Below are 13,686 nucleotides of genomic sequence, written 5' to 3'. Positions count from 1 at the left end.
TGGCTCTGTCCGTGTGGCATAGTCACTGTAGGTACCATGCAAGATCCTTCACGCTCCATAACCAAGAGAAGATGGAGGTAAGGGTCGATCAAAGTATGACAATGTCTAAATAACTCTTGCCCCAATATGATGTCAAAGATATCCATAGCGGTTACGCTAAAGTTTGTCATACCTTTCTTTCCCAATTTGACACCAACTCTATTAGGTACCCCACGAGCATTCTGTACCTCGGCATTCAAGGTCTTGACGCGAGAGTTGGTTCGATCAAGCTTCAATTCTAGTCTCTTTGTGACAGCCTTAGTCATAAAATTATGAGTTGCTCCAGTATCCACCATTGCACGAGTAGGCTTGTTGTTGATGGTGAGATCCACGTACTGATTGCAATTCTCGGTAGGTCGGATAGATTGCTTCGTGACAGCACCACATAATCCGATCATTCCCAACTGTGCGATTCCCGAACTCTCTCCTTGCGGATGCTCCTTCTATTCACGGACCATGGCGATGAGGCTCTTTAGGTCTGGTCAATTCCTGAAGTTGTGCGGCCCTCTGCATATGTAACAACCCTTCTTCTCGGCCTGCGCCTTCTTCTAGGCGTAGCCCTGACGGCCACTCGACTTTTTGGAATCTTGAGTCTTGTAGTATTGTTGTTGTATTTCCTTGCCTTTGCCACGGTCTCCCCCACCTTTGGCATTGTTAAACTTTGATTCTTTGCCTTTGCCTTTGTCGTGCTTGTCATGCCTGAAATCCATCAATAATTTGACCTCCACTATGGCTTGGTCTATATCTGCGACTTGCCGGAGTTGCAACTCCTGCTTAGCCTAATTTTGCAACCCGTCCATGTAGTGGAACAACAAGTCATCATTGGTCAGGTTGGGGATTTGAAGCATAAGGGTAGTGAACTCCTTGACATAGATACGTATGCTCCTTGTTTGCTTCAACTCCCTAAGCTTGCGCCTCACCTCGTACAAGACATTTTTTGGAAAGAACTGTCACTTGAACTCGACTTTGAACTGATCCCACCTGCTAATAGTACATATACCTTTATCCACGTCTGCCATCTTCCTTCTCCACCATAATATGGAAGTCTCTGAGAGGTACAACACTGCAGTGTTGATCATGGCCTCGTCGTCTCTCACTTTGCCGTGCCTGAAGTAGTTCTCCAAGTGCCAAAGGAAGTTTTCCACTTCTTATGCATCACAAACACCTTTGAACACCAGGGGTTTGGGAGCCTCGATCTTGGCCTCCCTCGTCACCACAATATTGCTGGCTGACTTGGTCACGCCAGCATTGACATGCTCCTTGAGTGACTCTATCTTTGCCTTTATAGCATCGATAGTACTCAAAGCCTCCATGAGTATGCACTCTAAGGCAGTGATGGTTTGCCTTAGTTCCATCTCGGTCTGTGTACGTCCCTCCAAGTCATTTCGGATAATCTCAATCTCGTCAAGAGTGTGCCCCTCAAGAACGCTAAGGGTGCCTTCCACCTTCCCCACGAGTTGGCCAAAGATTTCCACGGCGTCCATCCCCGTGTTCATCTTCATCACCCACTCTTTACCGAGTGAGACGTCCTCGAGCAGGACCTCTACTTCATCCTCGCTCGCCTCAGTGGCAGATGGATCTTGGGATGTAAGCCATAAGTTTGACACAACCTCGGGTGGCACCTCCTGGCCCTTGTTGGTGGCATTCCTCTTTTTGTTACGACCACTCTTGCCAGCAGCATCTTGGATGACGTTGGCTTGGGTGTTGGCAGCGTTAATTTCTCTGTCGTTCGACATTCTCTTAGTTGCAACCTTTGCTATGATACCACATTGTCATGTCCTTAGTTGTTAACTAAGTACATGTGTGGTACTTGACAACTCGCTCACGATCTTGCACAACTTGTTTACGTTTTTGCTATGCCAAGTCAGCCTTACCACACTCAAGATCGCTAAGAGAATGGTAGAAAGAACACAAGAGAATTGTTAAAGGAAGCTTTGTATTGGAGAGAACTTGAATTGTTTGCTTGGTGAATTACAAATGAATGACCCCCTTTATATGCCAGTCTCCTAGGGGCTAGTATGTAAATATTAATTGTTACACAAGTCCTTAATATTTACAAGATAAGGGCTTTCTCTAGAACTCTCTACAAACCTAGAAGATTCCAAGGACTTTCCTAGCAAATCCATAGGGATCTAGGGTCTTCCAAAGAAAATGTCCATACTTCTCTAGAATCTTCTCACAAATGCTAGCCTTCTTCCTATGTAAGCTTCCACATGGCATTAATATATGCCAAATGGTATCTATGTGGCATGGTGACGTGGCGGGTCATCACACTTATCTTGTTTAGTGAGAGGCGAGAGAAATTTTTCTAGAGAGAGAAAATGTAATCAACCCTTAAATCCTAAGAACCAAAATGGTGCCAAATTGAATGGAGGAGATAGATGTTACTAGTAGGAAACAAGATATTGTCTAAAAATATATACACATTTACCTGCAAAATAAAAATTTGACCTTGTACAGGTATTAGGCCTCTTAGCTATTATATATAGGTCATCGCCTTTTTATTCTTATCCTTGGCATGCAAAGATAAGAAAAAGTTTACCCTTACTCCCAACCCCAATAACGAAAGATAGAAAACCCAAAGAAATGTATGTTGAGTATCTGTTCATGGTTTCTGCACAACGTGAATTGGTATATCAACAAAGGATAAATTGAACACTAGTAGATCCTAGATATCCATTAATATAGCTGGACATGCATATAGTTGAATATATCCATTAATATAGTTAAAATTGTATACTAGAAACGTTTAGCGGACAAAATAATACGTTACATTTGTTAATTTAAAATCAAGTATTTGCCTCTATTTACGATAAAATTAAATAATGTGAAGTGCCCAGCGATCTAAGTGAAATTACCTTACCAATAATAATGAGAAGACTAAAGAGTGATGCTTTGTTGAATTTTTGGGTATTAAACCACAAGGTTATATGTTCTTAAAAGGATTAGGGTTCACAGTTTTATAATGAATCAATTTAGTTGATAAGCATAAGATTGGAACAGTTGAAAGATGTACAGACATCTTGAAATTTCATTACGACTTCACATGTACTATATTAAGGAAATTGGCAACTTCAGCCACTAGTACTCTATCATTCAATTCAAGGAAAGTCACCTATAAAAGAATAAGAAGGAAGAAAGACACTTCGTAAAAATCACTTGTCAACATTAATAAGCAACTCTACCACATATATACAAGTCAATGATTAAAGATATAGGAGTAACATATATACTTGAAAAATACCAAACTACTAATTACTGTATAATAGACGATAAAGTGATACAAATTCCAAATGCTAGTAAAATACATACTCAAAGGATGATTAAGTAGTTAAAGCATATGTAAACTGATCTAAAAAACCTCATAAGAAGTTCTTAAAATAAAGGGATATTTGTGCTTTTAATCCCTCACATATCGATAAATTATGGATTTGATTGTTGTGATATATGGTTAACACAATCCTCAATTACTAAAAATGTGCACTTCTGATCATTCTACTAGATAATCTTCACAAAAATAACAAATTGTTATCTGCTAAATTATTCTATTACCAAAGTGTGATACCATATTTGTTCAGTTATACCATATTTGAGAATAATACAATTCAAAAATAAGCTACGTATAGTTAATTCAACTTTATAAAAATACATCCCGGTGCATAAAGTACCACGTATTTATGCAAGATTCGAGAAAGTGTCGCGCCCAAGGGTGTGATTATAGTTGGCGAAATATTACATGGATCAAAATTGAAATTTACCAACAACTAATGGATCAAAATTGCAATTATCCATATGGGTCTACATGGGACCCAAAAAAATAAAATGTTAAATCCATGCTGATCATTGGGCTACTCTCATTTATTTAATAATAATAAAAATAGTAGAGAAGCAGCGTGAAATAGCCATCTGATGATTGATTGAAAACGCAATTCTTCACCGCTCGGACACCGATTCCATTTCTGGAGGGGTTTCTCCAGAGGGAGATTGCTCTGACTTTAACTCTAAGGTATTTCATTCCTCTTTATCTCTTTCTCTCCTTCGATTTGTACCAGGATTCATTAAATTTTGGGCTTGTTCATTGCAGACCCTGTGAATACGTATATCTTCGTGGGCTCGGTGTTTATGAGAGCAGCATTGTTTCTAATCGGATCTATTTCAGCTCGGTTCCTCCAATTCATTGCATGCATGGGGTAATATACTTTTGATCTCCATCATTATTGTGGATTTTTGTCGGTTTTTACGCTGTTTAGTTAATTAGGGCTTCTTTATTTAGGCATTTGAGGATAATTTAGTTTTGAAGAAAGGATTATAGAATTTTTGAACACTAATGGTTGTGATAGATCCTCATGAGCCGAGGGTGGAAAAGAAGAGCCGGTCTTAGACCTTATCTTAGCTGTTTAAATAAAGCAGGGACTAGGTCTTTGTCCCCGGATTCACTGATTCAAGGGTTTTAGATGGGATGGACAGAAGAGTTTGAACGGGCGATCTTTCCCTTGAATTGGGAAATGTTAATATGCCTCAAGATGAAGAGAGTGAAAGTAACCCTGAAATTTCTGATCTTGATCTTACGATTGCAGTCAGGAAAGGGGAAAAAGAGCTCTCCCTGATCGAAAGTTCCTATTTTGCTGCCTCTTCGATCGTCTCCGACTCCCTGAAAAATAAGAGTACTTGGTGACCTAGATGGTCAGAGGTCCAGGATTCGAGTCTTGCCGCCACTTATTAACAGTGGAGGTAGGAAATCCAGTTAACGAAAAGGCTAGGCTGCAACTATTCAAGCATCTCAAAGTCTATCTATAAATATCGGAAACATCCTCTCTACTCCTCCAAAGTAGGGGTAAGGTCTGCGTACACACTACCCTCCCCAGACCCCACTTGTTGGATTCCACTGGGTTGTTGTTGTTGTTGTTGTTGTTGTTGTTGTAATGGTTGTGATAGGTTGAAAGTCAGCTTAAAAATAATGTATATATGTCAATCATCTGAAATGAACCTGTATAAATTGGATATAGAGGATTTATCTAGTTAATCCAACTAATTAATTGAGGCATTGTTTTGGGGGGTTTAGCCACCTGGTATCTGGAACCCACTGGCTTGACCAATCTAAGTGTAGGGCCCAGTGTTAAGTCCTTCCTGCCAAGGTTTCTCCATTCCGAGGTCTCGAACCAGAGACCTCTGGTTAAGGGTGGAGTGAACCCATCCATTTGGTGGTTTGAGGTATACTTGATTGAAAGTGTGTAACTTTGAATAGTGATAAAATCAGTTCACTAGGAAAGTGTTTAATTTGTTCAGATTCGTGAGAACTTATGTGTTTTCTAACTTTTTTGGTTCTTGATGTTTAAATTTCTTTATGAAGTAATTGGGTAGTGGTGACCGAAAGGTGGTAAAGGAGGACGGCGGAACAACTTTATACATTAAATTTGATTCTTCGAGAAAGTACTTTTCCACAACATGTTTTTAGATGCAAAAATTGCAGTTCACTTGTCTTTGCTGATGTAGCCTAGAAGTTTGGAGCAGTTATAAAAACTAGCTACTGCAAAATGTAGGTCTCTAAGTTATTTTCCTCAATAGGTAATCAAACATAAATCATGCTGTTATGTGCTCGAATCCAGTCTGTATGATGACGGAAGAAACTATACAAGTGGTACTCTGCTTTTGTCATCAGATAGTCCAAAATCCCAATCTCACCATCCGTATAAACCTCCATGAATTTGTAGCTTATCAAAGATAAGTAAATAAACTTGATATTTCAAATTGTGTATATAGTAGTATCGCCTCAAAACCTCATTGAGAACACAGGTCGATGTGGTTTTCATCTCAAAAAAAAAAAAACAAACACAGGTCGATATGGTTTTCATGATCTCCAGAAGAGTCAATCTTGATGAGGTGTAAAAGTTGTTTCCTCCTTGCCCTATTGCTTTTTTCATGCTTTCCAATATTTATGTAGCACAGAAATTACTTTTGAATTAACTGACTGTAGACCTCTGTATTATGCACTATTTACTGGTTTGTGTATTCTAAATATTTCTTACAGAAGCAAATGTCATTTGTAACAGAGCAGTGGTTGTTTGGGATCCGATAGTAAAACCAAATTAACTTCCTCAGTTCATGAGCCATTGAATGGGCAGGAATATCTAGATCAGGTAGTCCATAAAGCTAAACTTTCAAAGGATTTTTGGACAACCAGCACGTGTGACATGGAGAGCAACAGTGCCGCTCAGTCACGAGGAAGCATCTCGTCAATTAGTACATCTACCCAGGCACATGATGCTCATGGCGCTGCAAATACGAACGAACATTCCGAATTTGTAAATCATGGTAGGTATTGAATCTTCTCTTGCTCACTTACCTTAATACCATTTCATACCTTTTTTCCGTTACCTTGTTTTTTATACAAACCACTATGCTTTCATTGAAAACTCTTTTACTCAACATGACCAACATAAGAGATCTCAGTTTGTCAAATCTGAACTTTAGATGGATAAAGCAGTATTCATGCCTCAGCCATAGTTTCTTTCTTTCCTTTGTTCCCTGGTCCTTCTCCTTCCCTTTCTAGACGGATGTGGACCTGTTGTCAGCCATGGATCGTATCGACTGATTAGTTCTTCTCAAAATGTTCCCTTTCTTGCTCCTAGTGATTTGGTAGTCTTGAAAACGAATCATAATGCTTAGCGAGCAAATATGGGACGAGAAAGTCACTGTAATTGACAGACCTAGTAGGTATTTGTTCTCAAGCTTCTCTGGAGCCTAAATCACTTTCGATATAAGAGAAATACTTTTAAACTTTTATCAAATATCAATTCTCTAGGATGTGGATGCTCCAGATAATTCCTCCTAATTCCCCTCCGTAATGTTAAAAGTTCTTGAAGATTGCTCTCTGTGTCTGTGTAAAGGTCCTAAGTTTAATTAGCCAATAGGTTTTGATTAAATATATTTTTTGATTTGTGGAATCTTTCCCTTGTTTTTCTGGTCCTTGTCATCATCTTTTGTATATCTATTTCTATGAGTTATCTTATGCAGCTAGTTCTATTCTGTTAGGAGTCCTTCTCTGGAGCCAAACCAGACAGCAATGGGTTGGACATAAAATTCCCGAGAAACCAAAACAGCTGCTTGAACCCAAATTAAGGTAAAGTTATAATTTTACCGTACTATCTGATGTGTTGAGAACCCTGCACTGTCTTACATCAAATGACTGAAAATGACCTAGTACTTCAAGTTTTAGGTTCTTATTAAACAACTGAGGTATGTGTTGTTGTCACTGTGCCTTTTTCGGTTCTTTGATAAAAAACGAAGAACTAAATCATACATGGTGTTAGGCTGCAACTTAGTTGAAAAACTGTGCTGCGCGGCAGCTAGATGTAGAAAATTGGAGTTTAATTTTCCCCATCGATCTATTTGCGGAATTCAATTAAAAACTAATACTTTTGATTTCCACACGGCCGGAGGATCCAATAGTGAATTCTTCTTTTCTTTACTCAATGAAAGCTATGTTTCTTATTAGACTAGACTAGATGCAATTCTTTTGGCATGGGTGATTCTCTAATTAATTGAGTTTCTGAATTGTGATAATAAAATGTAGCATTCTATACCTCTGGTATGGCAAGTGTACGACATTTCACAATATCTTCTCTCTTAAACTCACAAACACTAGATCCAAGCAAAAGAAGGCCCAACATGTTCTGATAGTATTGATGTTAGCTGTAAAGTTTTACACTAAGGAGCATATTCAACAGTCTATTAGTTGGAGCGAGCATATTCAACAGTCTATTAGTTGGGGCAAACACCTCTTTGGTTTAATAACCTTGTTTAATTGAGTCATGTCATAGCAAGTTTTAAAAATCAAACTGCTTAAAGCTCCTTAGAGATAATTTATATCCCATGTGAATATAGCACACATTGGAGTTTAGGGAAGGCTCTTTGGCCTCGGCTAAATATCTTGAATTGTTTAACCGCATAATACTATTATCATCTTCTGTGTCATAACTGATTGCTATGTATTGGCTATAGATTTTCCCTTTAAAGTTGTATAGAAAGGTCAAAATTTGCTTTTCTAGGGTGGTCCTACCTTAAGATTCAAAACTGAAAGAGGTAAGGCAGCGAGGATGATGTTTGTCAATGATTTGCGCGAGTAGGATATCCAGATGTTTAGTGTTGATTTTAAAAGAATAATCATGCTTGGACATTTTTGTTCTCTGCTCAAGTACATTTTTTCTATTGATGGATCTTACTTTGAAAGAAAATTTGGTTTTGCAGTTGGAATGCTACCTATGATAGTCTGCTGGGAAGCAACAAGCCATTTCCCAAGCCTATTCCACTTGCTGTAAGTCCTCTTGACAAAAAAGCTTAAATGTATTGAATGCTTCTCATACTGTGCTTTATTTAACTTTCCCACTGTTATAAAAACATGTGCTTTGTTTAACTGTTATCCGCTCATACAAAACGGGCAGGAAATGGTAGATTTTCTTGTGGATGTTTGGGAGCAGGAAGGAATGTATGATTGAGATGTTGCAAACGATGGCTGCGCATAAATCAAAGGAGTAGGGCTTGTTAGGATGACTAAACTTGCTTTGGTTCGTGACGAAGAGGTTACTTGGTGGGGTGTTTTGTAAATGAGATGTAATATACTCGGTTTACATTTAAACGGAACTCTTGTGCTTGGAAAGTTGTCCACATTTGTAAAAATTGATGACTCTTCTGGTTTTGGCAGCGGATGTTTATTTCTTATGCTCTATTAATTCGATTAAGGGAAAAGAAGAGGAAATTCCACATTTAAGCCGACCTAATTTGTATTACAAGAAACTCTCGCAAAGTAATACTCTATTAATTTCATCGATCATGACGTGCTACCTTCCACCTATAGCATATGAAGTTTATCTTCAAAGTCTCTCCAAATTAAGCAACTTTAAATTCCGTGTGATCATCCTTTCAACCAGAGGGAATAATGATTTGATTTCTTTGTTTTATTTTCTTCTTTGTGTCTGACGAAAATGACTTGTAAAAGCTTTATTAGTTTAGTTTTATAACAGAAACCGAGCACGTATCATTTCCTGTTCCAAGCATCGGGCCAGCGACAACTCAGAGGCATTACTACTAAATGGTTATTCGTCAACCTTGTCTTCTATATTGGTTTGATTGTTCCTTCCGTCTTCAGATTTAAAATAGATGTGGAACAGTGATAAAGTTCGATAAATAATATCGAAATGCGTTTAAATTTCTGCGAAGTATATTGTTAACTTTCATAAAGTAAGTGCCCTATTACATTATGGTAAAATTAAAATAGCTTTACCTGTGATTGGTGAAGATGAGTTGGACACATTTTACTCAAAATTGAAGGATCCCAGTAATTAGTTTTTGATTGGTAACCTAGTGAGGTAGTGTAGCTTCAACTCGAGAATGGAAACTCTGAATGACTTAACATAACGAATAGAATCGTCAAGTTAAACTCCAAGATTTCTTGCAGTTAAGGACAGGAATATGTCTATGTGATGTCATATCAGATGCCACTTTAATATTTGGATTTATGGAGGACAGCACCCTGAAGCAGCTAGCCTAAACAACAGTGAAAAGACAGTGGGTTCTGTTGGTGTACTCAATCTTGATCATATTTGTTAACAGGAAAAAAAAAGTTTCTTTTTACTAAGTGAATCTCAATTTTTCTAAGTTTGTTTATTGGGTTCTATGTTGTACTATCACTCAACGTGCAGAGTCGTTTCCAGAGTAAACTAAATAAGTGAGAGGCTTTCCTCTGCCTGTCCTAGTCCTTTAGGTGACAGTAACAAAAGTGTACCTAAAGCAATGGGCCAAGCAAATTGAAAGGCATATATATCTAAGTTACGAAGTTTTAAAAATGGGATAAATATTTGCTTAGCTTGATTTCCATTTTCCATTATCATCAATTTCATTTCTAAAGGCACATTGACAATTGTCGTTACCTCAAAAATAAGGAAAGCAAACCATTTGATTAATTGATTTGACTGATCAGAATGACCTGTTGAAAAACTTTACATTTTGATATTGGAACAATCAAGTTTGGACTTTGATGTAAGCAAAATTGTCAAACAGTCAACTGAGATGCGTTGTAACCTGCAGCAATTCCCAGATAGAGGCACAGAAAATTTCAGAGTTGAAGTTTCAATGTGAAATGTCAAGTGATTGGTGAAGAAGCTTTTGGTATCAGCCTATTGTCCCTTCTTCCGGAAACAGTAGTAAGCCTTTTCTATTCATAAATACCACTCACTGCTTGTAGTTCTTTGCTCATCCCCTGCACTGTATAGATCTTTAATAGAAAAAGTCCCGTCTTTCAATTCGTTCTTTGGCCTAAAACTTTGGGACAAAGCCATTAGCAAACTAATGGCTCTTTCAAATACATGCACGTTTTGTCTGAAGATTGTAGTAACATTGATTCTTTTACTGTCTCTTACATTTCAACCTTCTGAATCAGGTGAAGTCACAAGTTAACTTTTTGCTGAAATTTAATTCTTGTTTCAATTGTAGAGGAAAAAACTAACACAGATGATGAGAGATTTTTCATTTGTTTTTTTTTTCTCTTTGATTTAACTTTTGTATTTGTTTCAGTGGGAATGTCAAGGAAAATGGTGATGGGGTCAAAGCCACCAGATTGTGTAAACAAGTGCATGAATTGCCAGCCATGTAGGGCAACTCTAGCCATCCCACCTCGCCAGCAGAGGAGTACTGATGAAAAAGATGACAACTATTATCTTCTTTCATGGAAATGCAGTTGCAGAGATGAGCTTTTTTGACCAGGGGCGGAGCTAGAAGGTTACATATGGGTTCAACCGACAATAGCGAAGTCAGAAATTTCCCGTTTAAACTTGAAAGAAGTGAAAACAATTCTCGATAAAAAGTATTCAATATATGTTATATATTTTTAAAATCTAATACTTTACCTATATACACGGTATAATTTTTCAATTGACTACCCTTCTAACTATGTAGCTTTGCCTAATATGCAGTTTTAGTTCAAACACTGTATTTGTATTAAGAAATCTAGCTAAATATATGTACAAAAATTAAATTCAGCATCCAATTATTAATGTCTATGTCGCTATCATAGAATTTAAAAAGATCAGAAATAAATTAGAATGATAAGTTAAGTAGTGGAGGGGGGAACTACCAGCTTTTCAGTTTAGATTAATGTTCTATATCACTATCACTAGTATTATTATTCAACATTGCTCCAATATCAAAATAGAGTTAGCTATTATCACTGGAATATGCTTGATCAACTTTAGTGCACGGGGAGAGAGAGATAGGGGTTGAGGGGCTTATTTATTTAATTGTTTCTTCATAAAGGAACAAAAATAAAATAACAAAAAGATCTACATTTTTTGCTTTGTGACTGTGGGGTTTGTTTTAGAACAGAGAAAAAAGCTATTGTGCTTGCTGCTTAATCAAATTTCGAGCTGTTCTTGTAAAAGGTCAAACTTGAATCAGCTGTCTTTATTCTATCTAAATACTTTCATTTGCAAGAAATGTTGCTACTGAAGTTGACAAGCTGTACTAGTCCTCAAATCTGGTGCAGAGACTTCTATATATTATATAAAGTTCAAGTAAAATGCACTGGAGGCGACATAATAAATATTTATACAATCGTGTCATCTATAAATTAATTATAAGAAACTCCTTACGGTAAGCATTGTTGAGGTTTTGTTTTTAAGATGAAATAGTCTTAAAATTAGGGTGAATGGGAAATTGAGGGAAAATAAAATTTTGAGTAAAATTTTAAGTTTCCCCCTCTTGACAATGAGACATTGTCACATATATGAAGAGGAAAAGATTTTTGGTGGGTATATATATAATTGCTCTTCTTGTAGCTCTTAAAGAGTTAAGAAGAAAGCAAGCCTCGCGCCGCCGTCGTCGCTCGGCTCGGCTTCGGCTACGGCTACGGATTTGGATTTTTGGAACGATTGTTCTTCTTCAACACTGGCTGCTATATATATGTGCAGCAGTTGTTGAAGAAAGACACACAACACACAATACACAAGACACAAATCGCTCAACAGATTTGGCTATACATTGCACTCCTTCCTCTCAGCATTTCCATACGATTTTCAGAGTTTCTACTCCTTCGTTCTGCATTGTTTTAACTTCAAACAAAGCAACTGTAAGTGTGATTTGCTACCGAACTTTGTGTTCGCTGAAACACTGGGGTTTGAAGTACCGCTACACTAGTGTGTGATTCGTTCTATCCTGGGAGGAAATAATCCATTACCTTGGGTACTAGGAGGGATTAAATTCCTTAAGGAAACACTGTGAATTCAGTGGGCTCGAATTAATTACTGTTTCATTACGTTAACTTATATTTTGCAGAATTATTATTTACAAATACAGCAATATTGGCGGGACTAACAAGCATAGTAACCGCTAACATGTAAAAATGGTAAGGAACCTACTACTCCAACCGTTTCAATTTATATGTTTTACTTTTCTTTTAGTCTGTCTCACTTTTCTTTTAGTCTGTCTCAAAAAGAATGTCTCTTCGTATATTTTGTAGTTCTTTAACTCCAACTTTTCACATAGTATATTTAAGACCACAAGATTTAAGAATATTTTAGTACATTAAATACATCTTTAGCTTAAGACCACAATATTTAAAACTCTTTTTGACTTTCTTAAATTACGTGCTCTATCAAACTAAAACACATAAATTGAAATAGAAGAACTAGTACATATTAAACTATATTAATAAAAAAAAGTCTTATGTTCTGTTGTTTCAGCATGCCTTAAGATATAAACTCTGAAATGCACTCTAGTGGTGGTTGGGAATTAATAAAAGAACTTCTGGATATTTTCTGCTTGAACCGAAATCTATCAATTTCATCAAGTTTGAACCTTGAATGCGAGACAATATTTGTTATGAAAGTGATTATGCTTGTTCTCACCTCATGTATTATTGCTTGTTATCTTATCATCAAAGTGAACTTATCTAGAAAGTATCTCAAAATAATTGAAGAAAGAAAAAGATCAGTTGGACAAATGCTTGGAATTTACGAGGGGGGGAAGCGTTCCCACTTACGGTGTTATCTCTCAGCTTCACTTTACAAGATTGGTGACTACTGCTGATTGCTGGAGAACTTCATATTATCAAAAGGGACCAACCAGGGGCGGAGCTAGAAGCCCGACCATGCTGAATTCAGTAGTTTTTGCTCAAATAATATATTTGTGATAGACTTTTTTTATTAAATATATAAAAATATTAAATATGAAACTCAATTATTAGCATTTAAATTCGTCTTTCTAAAATGCAGAACCTATAAAATTGAAATCTTGGTTCCACGTGACAGACCAACTATACTACTACTCAAGTAGAAAAGTGGGTGGCATAGTCTTATTGGTTAGGTCTGCGAAAATGAACTTGTACCACATTCTGTATTTTTTAGTTGTCAATTATCATTGTCTCTGTCTAATACACATGTTTTGTTATATTCAACATGGAAGAGGGAGTTCTTTCCCCTGCACTTTTGCGTTCGTGTCATTGGCGCATTAGAGGAGCCATCACGGGGCAAAGCACAATACTTTCGCCGCTTCGAACATGTGGCTGCAGCCTGCAGCTCTTCGCCAACAAATGAGTTGAACTTTATATATATATACACACAATATTTATTGACTTGAAATCTTAATGCTTATAGTTTT

At 37.1% G+C, this 13,686-nt stretch overlaps 1 protein-coding gene and 1 long non-coding RNA gene across 3 annotated transcripts; both read left to right on the top strand.

Moving 5' to 3' along the window:
- Positions 1-3,904: 3,904 nt before the first annotated feature.
- Positions 3,905-8,803, top strand: LOC107819184 (uncharacterized). Of its 2 annotated transcripts, none has more exons than XM_016645273.2 (6): positions 3,905-4,045; positions 4,124-4,229; positions 6,095-6,351; positions 7,072-7,159; positions 8,287-8,353; positions 8,481-8,803. In XM_016645273.2, the coding sequence occupies exons 2-6, from the start codon at positions 4,162-4,164 to the stop codon at positions 8,532-8,534; spliced, it is 534 nt and encodes a 177-aa protein (XP_016500759.1). In that variant the 5' UTR covers positions 3,905-4,045; positions 4,124-4,161; the 3' UTR covers positions 8,535-8,803. The 2 variants fall into 2 exon arrangements, with proteins under 2 accessions (XP_016500759.1, XP_016500760.1); XM_016645274.2 differs by having other exon boundaries at positions 6,090-6,351.
- A 1,003-nt stretch (positions 8,804-9,806) lies between these two features.
- Positions 9,807-10,941, top strand: LOC107819185 (uncharacterized). The gene is made up of 2 exons (XR_001655647.2): positions 9,807-10,238; positions 10,609-10,941. It is a non-coding gene; the product is annotated as an uncharacterized LOC107819185 (long non-coding RNA).
- The last annotated feature ends 2,745 nt before the right edge of the window (positions 10,942-13,686 follow it).

The sequence above is a fragment of the Nicotiana tabacum genome, chromosome 22, assembly GCF_000715075.1.
Source record: "Nicotiana tabacum cultivar K326 chromosome 22, ASM71507v2, whole genome shotgun sequence".
Taxonomy (NCBI): Eukaryota; Viridiplantae; Streptophyta; class Magnoliopsida; order Solanales; family Solanaceae; genus Nicotiana; species Nicotiana tabacum.
The sequence above is the reverse complement of the archived record's forward strand: the minus strand, read 5'-3'. Positions and strand labels throughout refer to the sequence as shown.